This window comes from Nannobrachium achirus (genome assembly GCF_963921795.1).
Source record: "Nannobrachium achirus genome assembly, chromosome: 3".
In the NCBI taxonomy this organism is placed as follows: Eukaryota; Metazoa; Chordata; class Actinopteri; order Myctophiformes; family Myctophidae; genus Nannobrachium; species Nannobrachium achirus.
This window is the reverse complement of record NC_137812.1, coordinates 34,905,180-34,925,789: the sequence shown is the minus strand read 5'-3', so window position 1 is coordinate 34,925,789 and position 20,610 is coordinate 34,905,180. Positions and strand designations below refer to the sequence as shown.

The following is a 20,610-nucleotide window of genomic DNA, read 5'->3' as shown; positions in this document are numbered from 1 at the left end:
AGCTACTTACCCCATTACAAGATGTAGACATAATATACAAAATATTACTGAGCTGTCTGATTAATTATACTAACCAAATGAGGCTGATTTAACTTTTTAAAGGTATAGGGTAAGTGATATTTTATGGTTAAAACGAAAGTTTATTTTTGTTCAAATGTTAAAGCACTATATTCTGATCATAATCATTGCTATAGAGTCTTTGTTCAGTAAAACACGTCTCTCCGTCCAGCTCTTTAATAAACAGAAAATACATTTTCAGGTTGGTTGCCAATTTCAGCCAATCAGAAGAGAGTAGACAACCCATTTATCAGCTCTGCTGGTCTGCTCATTTCTTTGTGTCACTACTTCCAATTTCACTTGTTTAATCTGTATCCCCTGCGCGAGTTCTCTCTCCTCGGATCAAATTGATATCCTGACCTGAAAAATCCATTTCTGTTTATTGAAGTGCTGGATAGGATAAAAGACAAATTATTAAACCTTGAAGTAACTGAGACACACAATAGCTTGTGCAAAGGGGGTGTCAGTCGTAAGATCATTATCTGGAGCTGAACTAAAAAAGATAAATGGCCAGCTCTACAGACGATCACTTCCAGTTTGTGCTTTAAGTTGGGTCACCCTGCGAGTGAGATAAGAATGTCAAGTTCCCTTTTATGGCCACAGTAGATGTTTGTGTGACCTGCACTGGCTATGGGCCACACATGGACGTCACTAGAACTTCACAGCCAGCGTTCCTGAGCTTCCCCATGGAAAAGTCGAAGCACGGTGGAGAGGGCAACAGAAAGCAGCTGGGGTCCAAATATATGCAAACTATTATCAATCTGCTCTCCTTCAGACTGGATACACCCAGTAGCATCAATGAAACAAAGATGCCTTAATTCAGCCAGCTCCAAAACAGGAAGGTTTTGTCAGGTGGAGAACGGAGGCAGTCAGGCAATACACTTTGAGGTAGTAAGGAATCAGCATAAGTGAGTGAAGCTTCTTGGAGACTACATAACATCTAACCTCTGTGACTCATTTGTCCCATTTCCTGTAAAGCAATAGTAACAACCTTGGGGCTCATCATTCTCTCTCCCTACAGGCCAACTCAAACTTCATGTCAGGAACCTCCAAATTAATATTTAGCTGCAGACCCCCATCTGGAAATATAAAATATTTTGTGCCAGGGTCCCCCATACAATATTTGCGTTGATAAAATGTTTTACAAATATTCAAAGATGTCAGTGGTTATACTGATTTTGATGCTGGAGACCCCACTTTGGGAACCACTGAACTATAAAACATAAGATGTATAGAATTTCTCCAAGTTGCCACGGTTACATGTCTCCATAGAGCGTCGCAGCGGAAGTGGATTCCTGGGGTCACTTAATATTCCCCATTCATTTTCGCCATAGACTTTTACAAATATATTTATAACAATTATGTTAAGCCTCGAACCAAGCCATCCAGGATGGAGGTGAATCATGATCATATAACCTTTGATCCTATGTGAAAACATATTTTAATATTACATTATTTGATATACTACATTTAATAACTACCCTTTGTTTAGCGATTTTCAAAATGTTCTTTTCATAGAAAAAAAGGTTATATGGTCATGATTCACCTCCATCCTGGATGGCTTGGTTTGAGGCTTAACATAATTGTTATAAATATTTTTGTAAAAGTCTATGGCGAAAATGAATGGGGAATATTAAGTGACCCCAGGAATCCACTTCCGCTGCGATGCTCTATTCCGACATGTCTCCTTTCCGACACGTCTCGATTCCGACACTAACCACCCGTAACCCTATCTCTAACCCTAAACTTAACCTCTATGGAAGTGTTGTCACTCCGACAATAAGAAGTCAATGTCGAAGTGGAATGGAGAGCAGTCACCAGTTGCCACAACGGAAAGCTTATTATAAATGACAAGTGAGGTTAGACATCATCTAATGGAGATTCAGCAGTAAAGAAATTGCCATGAGAAATATATATATAATACAGGTCAGAATGCATTCAATTCTTGCTATTGAAACATTTTCAAAGTATGATTACTATGACTTATGTAGAAACCTCTTTAGTGATGCTGCCACCATGTGGTGCAGAGATGAACAGCAACATTACAACCATATTCAGAAATATAAAAACATTTATTAAAAATATAAAATACCTAAAGAAATATATTTTAAAAGACACATAAAGACCAAATATAACCTAAACATTTTTGTCTCTGGGTTTCAGAAAACACTGGGAGCAGAAGCAATTCGCAATGATTCTAAAACACACAAAATATACCCATTTGACTTTCAAGTTCACACAAACTTAAAAACACATAAGATAGGTATAAATTGGCCCTCTGGAAGCTTTTGGCAACAGCAAGAACAACAGTTCAAAGACTTGATTTGCATTCATCATAGCAGAAATATTATTCCATAATCTAATGCCTGAATACATTGAAATACAACCATGAGAAACATTTAGGGACAACATAGCATAGGGTACCATAGAGAATCCAGATATTATATAATATTGTTGTCAGTAACTGAGTGTTGAGGCACCTTGTTGTACCATACTGTATGTACATCAGTGGCTCTCAAACCTTCCATTTCAAGGATCCCCAGTTTGGTTAGGCCCCCCCCCCCCCCCCCCCCCCCTCATTAACTCTGGACAGTGTAAATGGAACCAAATGGAACCATTACGGGTCCATTTGGTTCCTTTTATACACTCTAAAGAGTTACAGTCATATAAGTGTCAACTTGGTCTTACTTCTTAAAGGGCCACTTTCACCTCTGGTACAACCAGATCTTATTTTATTGTTGTTTGGGACACAATCAACACAATCTGATTACAGTTATTCTTTGTGTTCAATCTGTGTTTTGAGATATTTTAGTATTTCAGCTGTGCTAGTGATGCGTTTTGCATCATATGATGCAGCATGATGATGCAAAATGCATCATATGAAATACTAAAATATCTCAAAACACAAGATTGAATACAAAAAATAACTCAGGATTGTGTTGATTGTGTCCCAAACAACAATAAAATAAGATCTAGTTGTCCCAGAGGTGAAGTGGCCCTTTAACTATGAATCATTATGCTGGAGACCCCTTGGACCCCCAAGGACCTCTGGGGGTCCCCAGACAGACATAAAAGTTCCAGTGCCATCATGTCAACTTTTAGGTATTAGGTCCAGGCTGAGTGTTGCTGGGCTCCACTGGGAGAGAGTTACCTCGGAGAAACACCTTCCCTCCGTTATCAGCTGTGCTGCTCAGGAAATGGGACACCAAGCCATACAAGAGGGGCCTGGAAAAAAGAATGTACTTAATTGAATGATTCAATAAATACATCGATAAATAAAGGAATAATAACAATAATTGACCTTTATTTATTTATTTATTATTATTCCCCCCAAATCCTGATGAACTTACACAGATTTGGAGTTTGTGTCCTCCACTACTTTCAATTCATTGGCCAGGAACTGTCTGTCTAGAGGAAGTTCAGGCTGGCCGGATTCTGCCGAAAACAACGTTTTAAAGAGTTTAAAGTCTGGCAATCAACAGTGGCTCAACAACATCTTCAAAAGCAAACAGTATGTGTTGGGGCAGGGCAATATGACTTCAAATCAATATGACAACTATTTCATAGGCCGCCGGTTGATTAGGTCATAGGCCTACCGAATGTTTGTAACTATTGTATAGTGGAAGTGCATTGTATTTAACTGAAAGTTAATGTAAATCTTCAGGTCTTTTAATTCCTATTGTTAGTGAAGTATTCTGTCTGAGTCCTCAGGTGTCTAGATTTGCTGTAATTTTTATTTTCTGTTGACCTACACTAGTGTATACAGTCTGTGACACGAGCATTATTATTGCGGTTGGAGGGGCCTAATGTAGATCTTGACCAATTTAATACACCCCTGAATGTCAGCTCAGATAATAATGATCGCGTCACTGTCAGTGATTTTTCAGTTATGCGCTATAGTTTGCTCAGTTGAACAACTGAATACAGTGGTTATCCAGCTACATATATTTGACTCACCCGCTGTAAGGACTGAGGCCGTGTACCTGTACTTGTTGAACTCCAGGTACTCGCGGATGAGCTCATTGATGAGCAGGTTCTCATGGGACAATGTTGGTCGAGTCTCGCTCTGGTCATCCAGCGCACTGAACACCTCTGCTCTGATGCGGGCCTTCAACTGGCTCAAAACACCACGAGATTCCAGTGTTTCTCTCACAGCTGAAAAAAGAAGAAGAAGAAGAAGAGGAAGAAGAAGAAGAAGAAGAAGAAGAAAAGATCAACGTATAGACCGTATATGAATCTGTGGTAAAATTAACTAAAGTAGGCTACTTTTACAAAAGAACAATACTGAAGTACACTTTTGAGGTACAGGCAAATATTGTATATTTTACTCGACGACTTCAACATTTTCCAACCTATCTTCATATAATAATTATATGTAGGTTGGAAAATGTTGAATTATTGGTCCTCACTTAATGTTCACAATAAAATGGCACAGTTCTTTTCTACTTTACTTGGTCTGTGTCTCTTAGGCGGGCTGTGGGCAGTTCAGTTTAAACAATATTTTTAAAATATATATTTAGATATATTTAGAACAATGGCTTCCATTATAACATTGTAACCTTTCAGGAATAGAAGGCCTGCTATTTCGATGATGTCACTGGCAGACGGGTTTCTGAACTGCCCACAGCCCTCCTATATGAGACACAGACAGAGTAGGATTTTTTTTTATCATGAACATTTAATAGTGAGGACCAATTATATGAAGATAGGTTGAAAAGTGATGTCGTCCTTTAAGTTACTTTGCTTGTAGAGCTTTGCTTATAATATTAGCTTAGATCTGGTAGCCTATTTGCACTTGTGTCTACTTTTACGAATTATGGCAAATACAATTTTGACAAGATGACTTTTAATTGTAAAAATGTCTACATTCTGGTATTGCTATTGCTACTTTTGCATTTTCCACCAGTGGCATGTCGTTTTTAGATGACTATCCTACATTTGCGTTTAGTGAACGTTCGTCATACTACACGAATTTGTATACACAGTTAATAAGAGAACACTGGTTGTGGTATTTAGTTAAACAGTACTTCTGTAAAAAAAGAAAATAAAGCATAATGTTTACCACACTTCAGTTCTGCGATGGTCGCCATTGCAACGAATGTAAACAAAAACGACCAGTGTCGCGCATTGATGACGTATATAGTCAGGCAGAGAAGTGGATTCCTGGGGTCACTTAATATTCCCCATTCATTTTCGCCATAGACTTTTACAAAAATATTTATAACAATTATGTTAAGCCTCGAACCAAGCCATCCAGGATGGAGGTGAATCATGACCATATAACCTTTTTTTCTATGAAAAGAACATTTTGAAAATCGCTAAACAAAGGGTAGTTATTAAATGTAGTATATCAAATAATGTAATATTAAAATATGTATTCACATAGACAAATTTCCTGTTTATAAACACGAAAGGATGCGCGCGCATCCACGGGGGTGGACATAGAGGGCGCTAATGCGCGCAGCAGCTCTGGTCAAATGTAGAGTATAGGCCTATAATAAAATAAATGGTCTTCACAGAGTTTAAAGTAGATTATATATGCATTGTTTGTAATAAATTGTTTGACGAATAAAAAAATGTGTTTCAGATTTGGATTTGTAGCTTGAATAGTGTCCCATTTTACCCTTAGATGTACTTCTGTGTAGAGTGCAGAGACGTTTAATTATGAAATGGGATCCCATGAAAGAAGCTACAGGGCTGAGAAATTAGTTTAATTACCATGAATGTAGAATGTAATCAATCAAGCAAAACATTACATTTAAAATGTAAACGTCTCTCTTGTCTCTGGGCTTCATCAGTGCTATTGATACTCAGTACTCAGACATGTAGGCATATCAATGTTCGTGTAATTTCAATAACTTACATGTTTTCTTTGTTGTGTAGCACTTTTCACAGTTGTTAAATGCAAAGAATCCTCAGTTGAAAGTGTTTGTTAAAGACTTAATGCAATATGAGTCCACAGATCTCTCTGCTGTTCCTGCTATCAAATGGGGCAGAGAAATGGAAGCTACTGCACGCCAATCTTATGTAACAGAAATGAGGAAGATTCATGCAAACTTCAAGGTCAAAACAATTGGTTTAACAGTGAAAGCAGATGAGCCTTATCTGGCTGCATCTCCTGATGGCATATTTTCCTGTGACTGTTGTGGAACAGGGGTGCTAGAAATTAAATGTCCATTCAAGTACATGGAGGGGTTAGAGGGATCAGGGTCTGACACATCCTTTTGCCTCGACAAAAACTATGATCTGCGACCAACCCACCCATATTATGCACAGATTCAACTGGAGATGTATGTTTGTCAAATGAACATGGGCGATTTCATGGTCTGGACCAAAACAGGGAGTGTTATTTGCCGGCTACAGAGAGATGAAGCCTTTCTGCAACAGACAATTCCCAGGGCTGAAGTCTACTTCACGGAGCACCTCCTTCCAGAACTTCTCTGCCGCCGCAAAGACCCAGAGTTGGCTGAAGAGATCTTATGTCTGCACTGCAAAAAGCCTAGCTTTGGCAAAATGATCAAGTGCACAAAATGCTCCCAGCACTTCCACTATATATGTGTGAACATTACCAGAAAGTCCAAAGAATGGAAGTGTGGATATTGCAAATAGATCCAGATAAGTGCGCTAGCAGTAATAGACATTGTAGATAATACAAAGACACTGGATCTTACATGTCAGTTCATACAAACTGAGAAGACAGCCAGCACACAAAATGTTACATTTTCACATTTTATTTACCTCAGTTTAATGACATTGTTGAGCAGAGCACATCAAGCCTTTTAATCTGGAGTGTGTTAAATTTAATCTGGAGTGTTATTTGAAGTTGTAAAAAAGAAAAGAAAAACAGGGGTACTCTGTATTTATATTATTACAGGACTAATACAGGCCAGGGAAATCTAGAGCAAGGGTCTTTAACGTTTTCAGGCCAAGGACCCCTTATAGTCCAGGAAAACTAGCGTTTTACGAGAAAGTAATTGTAAAAGATTTTTTTTCTTCACAGACCTTTTCTATAAGGTCTCCAGAACAACATACTAAAAGTCCTAAGAAATCCCAGTTGCGGAAATATGTTTAATTGACATTAATCCAAGACTTACTATACACTACACTATAAAGGCAAAAATGACTCCCAAAAAATCTGCTTTAAGTGGGATGTGAGGGATCAAACTAGGGGTTATTAATTATTCTGAATCCATTGCAAGCATTTGTTTTGCATGAAAAACATTCCTTGGGCTAAAAACGGACCCCAAAAGGCTGTGAAAATTGATGACTCGTCACTAAACCATCGTATTGTGGGGTCGTTTCTTGCCCAAGGAATGTTTTTCATGCCAAACAAATGCTTGCAATGGATTCAGAATAATTAATAACCCCTAGTTTGACCCCTCACATCCCACTTAAAGCAGATTTTTTGGGAGTCATATTTGCCTTTATAGTGTAGTGTATAGTAAGTCTTGGATTAATGTCAATTAAACATATTTCCGCAACTGGGATTTCTTAGGACTTTTAGTATGTTGTTCTGGAGACCTTATAGAAAAGGTCTGTGAAGAAAAAAAATCTTTTACAATTACTTTCTGTTTTGGGTCCAAAATGAGCTAGTTTGCCTGGACTATTAGTTGAGAGAGAGATGAAGCAGTGACCCCCACAAAATTTGTATACGGTAGATTCCATATAGTTTCATCATTTTGACAGCACAATCACCAGTGTATTTTGGATTCATATCAGTTTGTTTTCAGATATTTAACCGCCGTCAATACTTAATAAACTTGACCTTTCACTCTGTACTTGCTCTGACCATCTGTTGAAAACCCCCGATCCGGTGTGTTCCAACCAATTTATTTATATCGGTGGCCAACCACACTCTTCCTAAGGTTGGTGAGAGCAGCACATATGGTTACAATATCATCCAGCATATCTACCTGACGGATGGGTATAACAGTGTTAAGTATATGATAGAGTTTAAGCTCACCTATAACTCGTTCCACATGTATGCAGACTCTTGATAACTGCCGTGAAGTGTCAACACAAGAACCAGGCAACTGAGATTTTCCCTTAGTGAAACTTGGGATTCTTAATGTTGCTCCTACACTGGCCAATTCCTCTCTAACAAGAAAACCTCTGTCAGCAAGGACCTCATCCCCATAATCAATTTTTCTCAAAAAGCTGGAATCTAAAGTTATTAACTTGTCAGAGGCACGACCTCCCCACCCATCCGACAAAAAAGATATAGCTCCTGCTGGTGTTATTCCAATTAAATATTTGATTGTGTTTTGATGCTTATAATTTGACCAGGTTTCAGCCCTTGCTTTGAGATTGTATGTTCTTACAATAAAAATTTCAGTACAGTCTATAATACAACGGCACTTTTTAAATTTTGGTTTAAAACACTTTGGCATGTTTGCCCTAATTGCATCTCTACTAGGCCATATTATCAAGGGCTTCAATATTGCAGACAACATGGGTATCCACTCTCTTAAGATTTTTGATACAATTGAAAATGAAAGCCCAAATCTGTAGGCAAGGTCTCTGTTGGTCAGTCCGAGTTTACATTTCATTAGGACCAAAAGAAGGTGGTTCTCCCAGCTTAACCCTCCCTTAGGCACAAGTGAACTTCCTTGTACAATAGTCAACAGCCAAGTGAAAACCTGCACTACCTGTATACCAGTAAAAAAGTTCACCTTAAAGTTACTGTCTTTTATAGAGTCAAACCCAAATTTAGACTGTTGTAGCTGCTCCTTCAGTTTTCGATTCTCTTCCTTTGTGGCATCCAGTTCTGTCTTCAGAGCTTGCCAGTCATGACGGAGCTGGTTGTACGGCAGGTTCAGTTGGTCCATCTCTTTTCGGAGCATAAACACCCTGTCATCTACAACATAAAACACATTTGCGACACATCACAAGAACAGACATGCACAAAACTCTCTCACAAACAGAATATGTCTACTACATGTCTACAATACAATTACTCACCCACCAACCAACACAAGTAAATAGTTATGGCTTGCCTTGCACATAAGTACCTTCAGGGGATTCATGAGGCTCTGTCTCCATTTGGCCTGTGGGGCTGGTAGTAGGAGCAGGAGCTGTATTCTCATCCAGTCTTCTAAGAGGTCCCTTGTTTTCATCCCGCCTTCTTTTTCTTTCATATCTAGACAATTTAAAACAGTATGGTCAGGTTACTAAATAATTATCAACATATTAAATAACAATAAAAATAACACAAAAAACTAACCTTATTTGTTTAAATACATATTAAAAAAACAACAAAGGGCAATGGCAGATTACAATATTACAATTGATCAATGAATGAATGATTGATTGGTCAGTTAAACACAATATACAGTACATGACACTGACCGTGCAAATTTTACTGAGCTGTCTCTGGTACTGTGGCTAAAAATTGTTGGCACAAAATCTGGACTGTCATAATCCATGGACGGTGCTCCTGATGAAGAAGAGAGAGAGGAACGATTACAATGGCTAACTGGCCACACAGTTATTACCATAAAACTAATTACATTACATTAAGGTCTGTGCATCATGTTGGCTCACTGGAAAGGCTCAGACTGACATACCCTACTACTTTCATGTAAATGAGAGTAAGCTTGAAGGCTATTTTCAACATTTTAAAAACTAGTAGCTCAGCCTGCACACTGTTAATGTACAGCATTGTGTTAAACAGAGCTATGTCGCTAACACCAAATTAATAAACCTATGCTGTATTTAATATGTCAGTGCAAAGAATCACGCACAGTGTCAACTTTTATATTGCATGCTTAGCTAAGATAATATCAGAAAAAACACATACCAGATACGAAGTGGGCGCTGCACAAACTCTCGTCACCTTTGCGACCACTGGAACCCCAATCCGCTCTTTTAATGGCCCGTAGCCATAATACTCTTCGGTTTTTATGAAAAGGGTGAGAACCCCTCGGAATGTTAAACATTTTCCACCCATCCTTTGATTTATTGGCGCAATTGACGGCACAACAACTTCTGGTCATGTTTGTTTTGTAGCGATAGCATCCGAGACAGATCCGAGTCACAACCAAAACACAACAGAAAGCTTACTGCGGGTGCTGCTTTCTACCACTGACATGCGCACTCTGTTTGTGATGACGTTGCACGGAAATTTGTCTTGGTTCGAGGCTTAACATCACCCTTTGTCAAGTCCCGCCCATTGTCCTGCCCCTCTCCACACCCATTGGTTGCTTTGACTTGGAGGGACATTCAGTGGGACATTCCATCCACTGCCATGTTAATTCAGTTGCTTCATATTGTTATTCTGTGTGCTCAATTCTAATTTCAAACTTTGTTTCAGTCAATTGGAGCTGCTCAGTGGCAACATAGTGAATCAGCATGTTTTTTAATGTTTTTATTTCTCCAAAAAGTATGTTTTAGCTAATTCAACATAAAAAAGGCGGAACCAGGGCGGGACAAGGCAGATGGAGCCTGCTGGTTGGTCAATCAGGGACCAACCAGGAGGCTAACAAAGGGTGGGCTCGCCTGGAAGGCGAGCACACGTATGTTATCTTCATTATTGTGGGCTCGCCTGGAAGGCGAGCACACGTATGTTATCTTCATTATTGTGGGCTCGCCTGGAAGGCGAGCACACGTATGTTATCTTCATTATTGTGGGCTCGCTGAAGGCGAGTCCAGCTTGTTATACCCCAGTTTATATTTATTCTTTAAAACTTCCAAGGGTCCGACCACTTTCTTCGGCATCTTTCAACTCCCTCACACTTTGTGCTACAAACTTCGTTCCAACTTCAACATGTTCAGCTTTCTACAGTGATGTGTGCTTGTACTTTTCTTTTCAAAATATTTCATATTTTCGGAAATATTTAACTTTTAAACTTTTATTTTTCCTCCTTATAATGGGAGTCTATGCAAAAAAGTGCCCACTTTTCTGGTGCAAATTCTTTGTGCTCTTATAACTCTTTCATACTTTAACATAAAAACTTCGTTCCAACTTTGAAATGTTCAGCAAGGTTTGAAGTTTCATTGTTGTTTTCGAAATTATTTAAAAGTTTATACTGTTTGAAATATTTAACTTTATTCATAAATCTTTCATCCCATAGAGAATGAATGGGATCTGACTTTAACATTTTTACTTTTTCACTAAACTTTATAGCCTCATTACTCTGGCATACATTTACGTAGGAACGCGATTCAAACTTGAAAAACGCTCACACGCTTTTGGACTTCATCGTGGTTCAAACGGTTTTCGAAAACGTCATACCGTTCTTCCACAATCGCAGTCCAAAGGTAGAGTGTTTTGGGGTATTTTGGGGATATTTTTGGCGGGAAAACCAGTCCTAGAGTGTAGCTAGAGTGTGGGAGACTTGTTCTTAAAGTAATGAAGTTCTCTGAACGAATCGTCCTCACGGCCAGAATATTTAAAATGTATGCATGTTTTTTGGCACGTTTGTAGCCACGCTCGTCGTGTTTCGTAAAGTGCAACTAAAATAAAACAGAGACTTACAGAATTTCATCTATGGCCCTCTGAGTGCCGGGTCGCGCCTCAGACGCCCCATTCACCTCAAGTCATTTTTTTCTGGTTTTCGGATTTTTTTTATTTTCCCCCAAACATTTCTAGCTTGCTCTCATGCGCACATTATTGATCCTTTTAACATCAGAATCGCAATGTTCGTAGAGCCACTCACCGAGCCACTCCCCGAGCAAAGACTATGTGTTTTCAACTTTTCGTGTTTCCGGGAGAGCGATCAGTTGGTACACTTGCGCTCCCTATTCAAACCAATGGATATGGCCCATATCTTGAACAAACAGTTCTACAGCTCAGAAGGAAAGGTGCTCCTTATTAACTTTAATTACAGTGCTGAGTCAGTGGTCTCACATGATTTACAAGCTCACAATAAGTTGCACTGTGTAACTTTGTGAGCTTGTAGATCGGCTATTTATCTGGTTCTCAAAGTGTGGTCCAGGGAACACATGGACGCACGGTCGCACGCACGCATGTATGCACACATACACATGCATACTCACACGCACACACACACACACACACACACACACACACACACACACACACACACACACACACACACAGTCACTTCCACATGATTGGTAGATCTAATTCTAAAACCAGTCCCATCCCAATGATTTTTAGATCTAATTCCATCGGCAGTTCCAAACCATAATTTGTAGCTCTAAATCCATCACCTTTCACATCCACATGATTTGTAGATCTAATTCTAAAACCAGTCCCATCCCCATGATTTTTAAATCTAATTCCATCGGCAGTTCCATACCATAATTTGTAGCTCTAAATCCATCACCTGTCACATCCACATGATTTGTAGATCTAATTCTAAAACCAGTCACATCCACATGATTTGTAGATCTAATTCTAAAACCAGTCCCATCCCCATGATTTGTAGATCTATTTTAATCGGCAGTTCCATACCATAATTTGTAGCTCTAAATCCATCACCTGTCTCATCCACATGATTTGTAGATCTAATTCTAAAACCAGTCACATCCACATGATTTGTAGATCTAATTCTAAAACCAGTCCCATACCCATGATTTGTAGATCTAATTCCATCGGCAGTTCCATACCATAATTTTTAGCTCTAAATCCATCACCTGTCACATCCACATGATTTGTAGATCTAATTCTAAAACCAGTCCCATCCCCATGATTTGTAGATCTAATTTGTAGATCTAATTCCATCGGCAGTTCCATACCATAATTTGTAGCTCATCCACATGATTTGTAGATCTAATTCTAAAACCAGTCACATCCACATGATTTGTAGATCTAATTCTAAAACCAGTCCCATCCCCATGATTTGTAGATCTAATTCAATCGGCAGTTCCATACCATAATTTGTAGCTCTAAATCCTTCACCTGTCTCATCCACATGATTTGTAGATCTAATTCTAAAACCAGTCAGATCCTCATGATTTGTAGATCTAATACTAGAACCAGTCCCATCCCCATGATTTGTAGATCTAATTCCATCGGCAGTTCCATACCAATTTTCAATTTTCAAAAAACTTTTTTTTTTCAAATTTTTTTTTCAATTTTTTTTTTCAAATTTTTTTTTTTCAAAAAAAACTTTTTTCAAAAAAAACATTTTTCAAAAAACTTTTTTTTTTTTTTATTTTTTTTTTTCAAAAACATTTTTTTTTCAAAAAAATTTTTTTTACACCCTTGCGCTTAAATGCATTTTCTACTATTACTTCATAACAGTTTCGAGCGAGCCCACGCAGTTTCTGCAGGAACTGCTTTTCTAGTTTATATACTATACTAGTCAGTATCTCCTCAAAACTTTGGCGCGCTTCATCTCTTAAACGCTTACACCTTTCAACACCATTCAAATTTTTATGTGTTCAGCTTACTGAGGACACGTGTGCTTGTACTTTTGGTTTTGAAATGTTTTGTAGTTTAATTATAAAAAAATAAAAATGTTTAACTTTAAGCACCCAATGCATTTCCAATGGGTTTAGTGAGTGGGGAGAGAGTGAGACAGAGGAAAGGGACCCATGTTTATATTAAGTCGCTGTGGCTGCAATATTCACACTTCAGATATGCTATTTATATCAATGCGTTCACACAGGTCTGCTGTCTGATTTGATCCAAATGTCTAAGCTGTGTGATGTATAAAACTATAGTTATAGTTAAAACTATAAATAAATGTCCCTCTCCACTCTACTGATTGACACAGCTGTGATTAAAGGCTTGGCTGTCATTGGCTGTTCTGTGGTGATGTAGCCTTACATAAGTGGGCCCTGCAGTGACAATGCGAAAGTCTCGGCAGAGACGTCTTAATGTAAGGCTAGTGGTGCTGCAAAGTAACCAAGTACATTTACTCAAGTATATACAAACAAGTACTTGTACCTACAGTACAATTTTTAGGTACTTTTACTCTAATTTCCATTTTTGTTACTTATACTCTACTATAAATACAGCATTTGACAGCTTCAGTTACTTTTTATTTAGCAGATTTTATTATTAATAATAATAATAATAATTATTAACACGCACGCACGCACGCACGCACACACGCACACACACACACGCATACACACACACTGACACACAAACAACTGTTACTGTGTTACTGTGGAGACGTTTGCTTGTATTTGTCTTTGACACATGTTTTGTAGTGTTTTAGAAATTTAACTTAAAAAGAATAAGGTTCCCGGGCGATGGGCTTTACAGTATATATATATCCTAGAACCCGCAGGGGCACTCTGTGTGGTTGTTGTTGGTTGTCAGGGAGATATCACAACCAATGCATTTCCAAATCAGACGATCAACCGAAGTGGACCCACCTGGCAAAACCACACCCCAAACACTTTAAAAGCCATGAATTTCAGCCTGTCTGCATTTGAATCCTAGTATATCCCATATGCATTTGGATCAGCATGTCCCGTACTGTATACCAACTTTTACTTTACACTTTTGTTACTTATACTCCACTGCAATTGCATTTGGCAGCTTTAGTTACTTGTTACTTTGCAGATTTTATTATTAATACAAAACATACGGTAGATGAATCACGTAGAAGCTGATCTACAATGTGACATTGCGACATGTTGTGATCTTGTAGATCTGCTGTTTTTAAAAAGCTTGTCAATATTAGGACCATCTGCGTACTATTACTTTGATGTGGTTTGCTGGTTTGCAAAGTGTAGTTCAGGGACCCCTAGGACACACACACACACACACACACACACACACACACACACACACACACACACACACACACACACACACAGGTTCCCCATCTTTCTTCCCAGGCTTTAAACAGCCATAACTTCAGTTCCCAACATGCTACTGGTCTCGAACTTTTGTTGTTGGTTACCCGTCCACATTATATTTTAATTTTATTTTGATTTAATTGTCCATACCTTTAAAGGACCAGGTCACCTCTGGGACACCCAGATCTTATTTTATTGTTGTGTGGGACACGATCAACACAATCCTGTAATTTCTTGTGTTCAATCTGTGTTTTTAGATATTTTATTATTTCAGCATGCTACAACTGGTCATATGATGCTTTGTAGCATGATATTGCATCATCTCATGCATCATATGATGCAAAATGCATCATATGACCAGTTGTAGCATACTGAAATACTAAAATATCTAAAAACACAGATTGAACACAAAAAATAACTCAACATTGTGTTGATCGTGTCCCCACACAACAATAAAATAAGATCTGGTTGTCCCAAAGGTGACCTGGTCCTTTAAGTTCATGTAATAACACTGCTTGTCTACATTGTATTTGCATTACCATTTTACGTCAGTAAAATGAAAGAGAGCATTGCCTGGGAACTTGACACTTTTACTATTATTGTTTTGGGTTGGAATCGAGCCCACACTGTTTCGAAGGAACAGTATTTCTAGTTGTGGGCTCGCCTGGAAGGCGAGCACACGTATGTTATCTTCATTATTTATTTCTATACTATACTAGTCAGTATCCTCAAAACTTTGGCGCGATTCATCTCCTAAACGCTTACACCTTTCAACACCATTCAAATTTTTATGTGTTCAGCTTACTGAGGACAAGTGTGCGTGTATTTTTCATTTTGAAATGTTTTGTAGTATAATTATAAAAAAATAAAAATGTTTAACTTTAAGCACCCAATGCATTTTCAATGGGTTTAGACAGAGTGAGACATAGGAAAGGGACCCATGTTTATATTAAGTCGCTGTGGCTGCAATATTCACACTTCAGATATGCTATTTATATCAATGCGTTCACACAGGTCTGCTGTCTGATTTGATCCAAATGTCTAAGCTGTGTGATGTATAAAACTATAGTTATAGTTAAAACTATAAATAAATGTCCCTCTACACTCTACTGATTGACACAGCTGTGATTAAAGGCTTGGCTGTCATTGGCTGTTCTGTGGTGATGTAGCCTTACATAAGTCGGTCCTGCAGTGACAATGTGAAAGTCTCGGCAGAGGCGTCTTAATGTAAGGCTAGTGGTGCTGCAAAGTAACCAAGTACATTTACTCAAGTATATACAAGTACTTGTACCTACAGTACAATTTTGAGGTACTTTTACTCTACTTTCCATTTTTGTTACATATACTCTACTATAAATACAGCATTTGACAGCTTCAGTTACTTGTTATTTTGCAGATTTTATTATTAATAAAAAAACATAGATGGACCACTTAATACTGCTATGAAGTTGATCTACAATGTGCACGCACGCACACGCACGCACGCACACACACACACACACACACACACACACACACACACACACACACACACACACACACACACACACAAACACACAAACAACTGTTACTGTGGAGACGTTTGCTTGTATTTGTCTTTGAGACATGTTTTGTAGTGTTTTAGAAATTTTACTTAAAAAGAATAAGGGATTATTCTAAGTTATAGTTTTGCTTAGGCTTGCACCCCAATTGTTTGGCTACAAATCGGGAAAAATGGTCTACATTTTTTGTGCTGGATGTGCTCTAATTTGTGCAGTTGAAATCATCAATTGTGCTTTTATATATATTTATATATATAAATATTTATATGGTTATGAATTAGCAAATTTAGCAGCAGTTTACTGATTGCCGGTGCAGCAGTATTTCATTGTAGAAGATAGCAGCAGAACAGTGGTGTCGTGTAGAATATCTCAATAATGATAGCAGCACAAATTATAAAATTTACGGCACAATTCAGCACTAAAGAATGACACCATTTTTATTATGTTTTCATCATATCTTACTTTCCATTTTTGTTACTTAAACTCCACTACAATTACAGTATTTGACTGCTTCAGTTACTTGTTACTTTGCAGATTTTAGAATTAATACAAAACATAGGGAAACCTGGAGGTCCTTGAGGGTCCATTGCTGGTTCCCAAAGTGTGGTTCGGTTACCCCCGAGGGTCCCTGAAAGGTTTCCAGGGGGTCCATGGCTGGTTGCCAAAGTGTGGTTCGGGTAGAGTACAGTAAAAGTACAGTAAGGTTCAGTAGAGTACAGTAAAGTACAGTAAGGTACAGTAAAGTAGAGTACAGTAAAGTACAGTAAGTTACAGTACAGTACAGTACAGTACAGTACAGTACAGTACAGTACAGTAAGGTGCAGTACAGTATAGTAAGGTACAGTACAATACTGTAAGGTACTGTACCTTACAGTACCTTAAAGTATCCTATTTGTTGGGTTGGAAGCGAGCCCACACTGTTTCGAAGGAACAGTCTTTCTAGTTTATTTCTATATTTATAGTCAGTATCTCCTCAAAACTTTGGCGCGCTTCATCTCTTAAACGCTTACACCTTTCAACACCATTCAAATTTTTATGTGTTCAGCTTACTGAGGACACGTGTGCTTGTATTTTTGGTTTTGAAATGTTTTGTAGTATAAATATAAAAAAATAAAAATGTTTAACTTTAAGCACCCAATGCATTTCCAATGGGTTTAGTGAGTGGGGACAAAGTGGAGAGAAGGATAATAGACCCATGTTTATGTTAAGGCGCTGTGGCTGCAGTGTTCACACTTCAGATATGCTATCTATATCATTGCGTTCACACAGGTCTGCTCTCTGATTTGATCCAAATATCTAAGCTTTGTGATGTATATATTCTGAGTTAAAACTACAAATATCTATAAATGTCCCTCTCCACTCTACTGATTGAGACAGCTGTGATTAAAGGCCTGTCTGTCATTGGCTGTTCTGTGGTGCTGCAAAGTAACCAAGTACATTTACTCAAGTATATACAAGTACTTGTACCTACAGTACAATTTTGAGGTACTTTTACTCTACTTTCCATTTTTGTTACATATACTCTACTATAAATACAGCATTTGACAGCCTCAGTTACTTGTTACTTTGCAGATTTTATTATTAATAAAAAACATAGATGGACCACTTAATGAAGTTGATCTACAATGTGCACACGCACGCACGCACGCACGCACGCACGCACGCGCACACACACACACACACACACACACACACACACACACACACACACACACACACACACACACACAACAACTGTTACTGTGTTACTGTGGAGACGTTTGCTTGTATTTGTCTTTGAGACATATTTTGTAGTGTTTTAGACATTTTACTTAAAAAGAATAAGGTTTTAGGATCCCGGGCAATGGGATTTACAGTATATATCCTAGAACCCGCAGGGACAATCAGCCGTATTAGTGGTTGTTGTTGGTTTTCAGGGAGATATCACAACCAATGCATTTTCAAATCAGATCCACAAACACAATAAAAGTCATGCTCCACTCCTCAGTCTGGAGTGGCCACATAGAAGAACGCCTTGGTTATAGACATAGTGGAGGACAGATGTGATCTGGGATTGTTAACCTACAGTATATGCACTCAATATACACCTCTAGAACACATAGAATATGTACAGTAAGGTTCAGTAGAGTACAGTAAAAGTACAGTAAGGTTCAGTAGAGTACAGTAAAGTACAGTAAGGTACAGTAAAGTACAATAAAGTACAATAAAGTACAGTAAGGTACAGTGGAGTACAGTAAAGTACAGTAGAGTAAAGTACAGTAGAGTACAGTAAAGTACAGTATAGTAAGGTACAGTACGGTACAGTAGAGTACAGTATAGTATAGTACAGTAAGGTACAGTACAGTAAGGTACAGTAGAGTACAGTAAAGTACAGTACAGTAAGGTACAGTACAGTACAGTAAGGTACAGTAGAGTACAGTAAAGTACAGTAAGGTACAGTACAGTAGAGTACAGTAAAGTACAGTAAGGTACAGTACAGTAGAGTACAGTAAAGTAAGGTACAGTAAAGTACAAAACAATACAGTAAGGTACAGTAGAGTACAGTAAAGTACAGTAGAGTACAGTAAAGTACAATAAAGTACAGTAAAGTAGAATAAAGTACAGTAAGGTACAGTGGAGTACAGTAAAGTACAGTAGAGTACAGTAAAGTACAGTAAAGTACAGTATAGTAAGGTACAGTAGAGTACAGTACAGTAAGGTACAGTACGGTACAGTAGAGTACAGTAAAGTACAGTACAGTAAGGTACAGTAGAGTACAGTAAAGTACAGTAAGTTACAGTACAGTACAGTACAGTACAGTACAGTAAGGTGCAGTACAGTATAGTAAGGTACAGTACAATACTGTAGGGTACTGTACCTTACAGTACCTTAAAGTATCCTATTTGTTGGGTTGGAATCGAGCCCACACTGTTTCGAAGGAACAGTATTTCTAGTTTATTTCTATATTTATATACTAGTCAGTATCTCCTCAAAACTTTGGCGCGCTTCATCTCTTAAACGCTTACACCTTTCAACACCATTCAAATTTTTATGTGTTCAGCTTACTGAGGACACGTGTGCTTGTACTTTTGGTTTTGAAATGTTTTGTAGTATAAATATAAAAAAATAAAAATGTTTAACTTTAAGCACCCAATGCATTTCCAATGGGTTTAGTGAGTGGGGACAGAGTGGAGAGAAGGATAATAGACCCATGTTTATGTTAAGGCGCTGTGGCTGCAGTGTTCACACTTCAGATATGCTATCTATATCATTGCGTTCACACAGGTCTGCTCTCTGATTTGATCCAAATGTCTAAGCTGTGTGATGTATAAAACTATAGTTATAGTTAAAACTATAAATAAATGTCCCTCTCCACTCTACTGATTACACAGCTGTGATCAAGAATCAAGTCCGGGCGATGGGATGTAAATCCCATAGCCATATATCCTAGAGCCCGCAGGGACAGTCAGCCATATTAGTGGTTGTTGTTGGTTGTCAGGGAGATATCAAAACCAATGCATTTCCAAGTCAGATCCACAAACACAATAAAAGCCATGCTCCACTCCTCAGTCTGGAGTGGCCACATAGAAGAACGCCTTGGTTATAGACATAGTGGAGGACAGATGTGATCTGGGATTGTTAGCCTACAGTATATGCACTCAATAATATACTCCACTACAGTTGGAGTCCATTTGACAGTTGCTGGTTCCCAAACACAGAATCAAAAATGTAGATCTAGAACACATAGAATATGTACAGTACAGTAAGGTTCAGTAGAGTACAGTAAAAGTACAGTAAGGTTCAGTAGAGTACAGTAAAGTACAGTAAGGTACAGAAAGGTACAGTACAGAAAGGTACAGTAGAGTACAGTACAGTAAGGTACAGTAAAGTACAATACAGTACAGTAAGGTACAGTAGAGTACAGTAAAGTACAATAAAGTACAGTAAAGTAGAATAAAGTACAGTAAGGTACAGTGGAGTACAGTAAAGTACAGTAGAGTACAGTAAAGTACAGTATAGTAAGGTACAGTAGAGTACAGTACAGTAAGGTACAGTACGGTACAGTAGAGTACAGTATAGTATAGTACAGTAAGGTACAGTACAGTACAGTAAGGTACAGTAGAGTACAGTACAGTAAGGTACAGTAGAGTACAGTAAAGTACAGTAAGTTACAGTAGAATACAGTAAAGTACAGTACAGTAGAGTACAGTAAAGTACAGTAAGTTACAGTACAGTACAGTACAGTACAGTACAGTACAGTACAGTACAGTAAGGTGCAGTACAGTATAGTAAGGTACAGTACAATACT

General features: G+C 38.2%; 1 protein-coding gene and 1 long non-coding RNA gene across 2 annotated transcripts; both read right to left on the bottom strand.

Moving 5' to 3' along the window:
* Positions 1-2,187: 2,187 nt before the first annotated feature.
* On the bottom strand, positions 2,188-5,162 carry cep20 (centrosomal protein 20). Its single transcript, XM_080721335.1, has 4 exons — positions 5,120-5,162; positions 4,015-4,212; positions 3,408-3,492; positions 2,188-3,282 (listed from the first exon to the last, which is right to left on the bottom strand). The coding sequence occupies exons 1-4, from the start codon at positions 5,145-5,147 to the stop codon at positions 3,156-3,158; spliced, it is 438 nt and encodes a 145-aa protein (XP_080577461.1). The 5' UTR covers positions 5,148-5,162; the 3' UTR covers positions 2,188-3,155.
* A 2,482-nt stretch (positions 5,163-7,644) lies between these two features.
* Positions 7,645-10,084, bottom strand: LOC308281130. Its single transcript, XR_013961816.1, has 3 exons — positions 9,857-10,084; positions 9,406-9,493; positions 7,645-9,196 (listed from the first exon to the last, which is right to left on the bottom strand). It is a non-coding gene; the product is annotated as an uncharacterized lncRNA (long non-coding RNA).
* Between the last annotated feature and the right edge of the window lie 10,526 nt (positions 10,085-20,610).

Coding starts and splice junctions, on each gene's coding strand:
- cep20 (XM_080721335.1), bottom strand. CDS start 5,147: ATGGCGACCATCGCAGAACTGAAGTGTG. Junction 4,213..5,119: donor CATCGCAGAACTGAAGTGTG/GTAAACATTATG, acceptor TTCTTTTTTCAG/CTGTGAGAGAAACACTGGAA. Junction 3,283..3,407: donor GACACAAACTCCAAATCTGT/GTAAGTTCATCA, acceptor TCTTTTTTCCAG/GCCCCTCTTGTATGGCTTGG.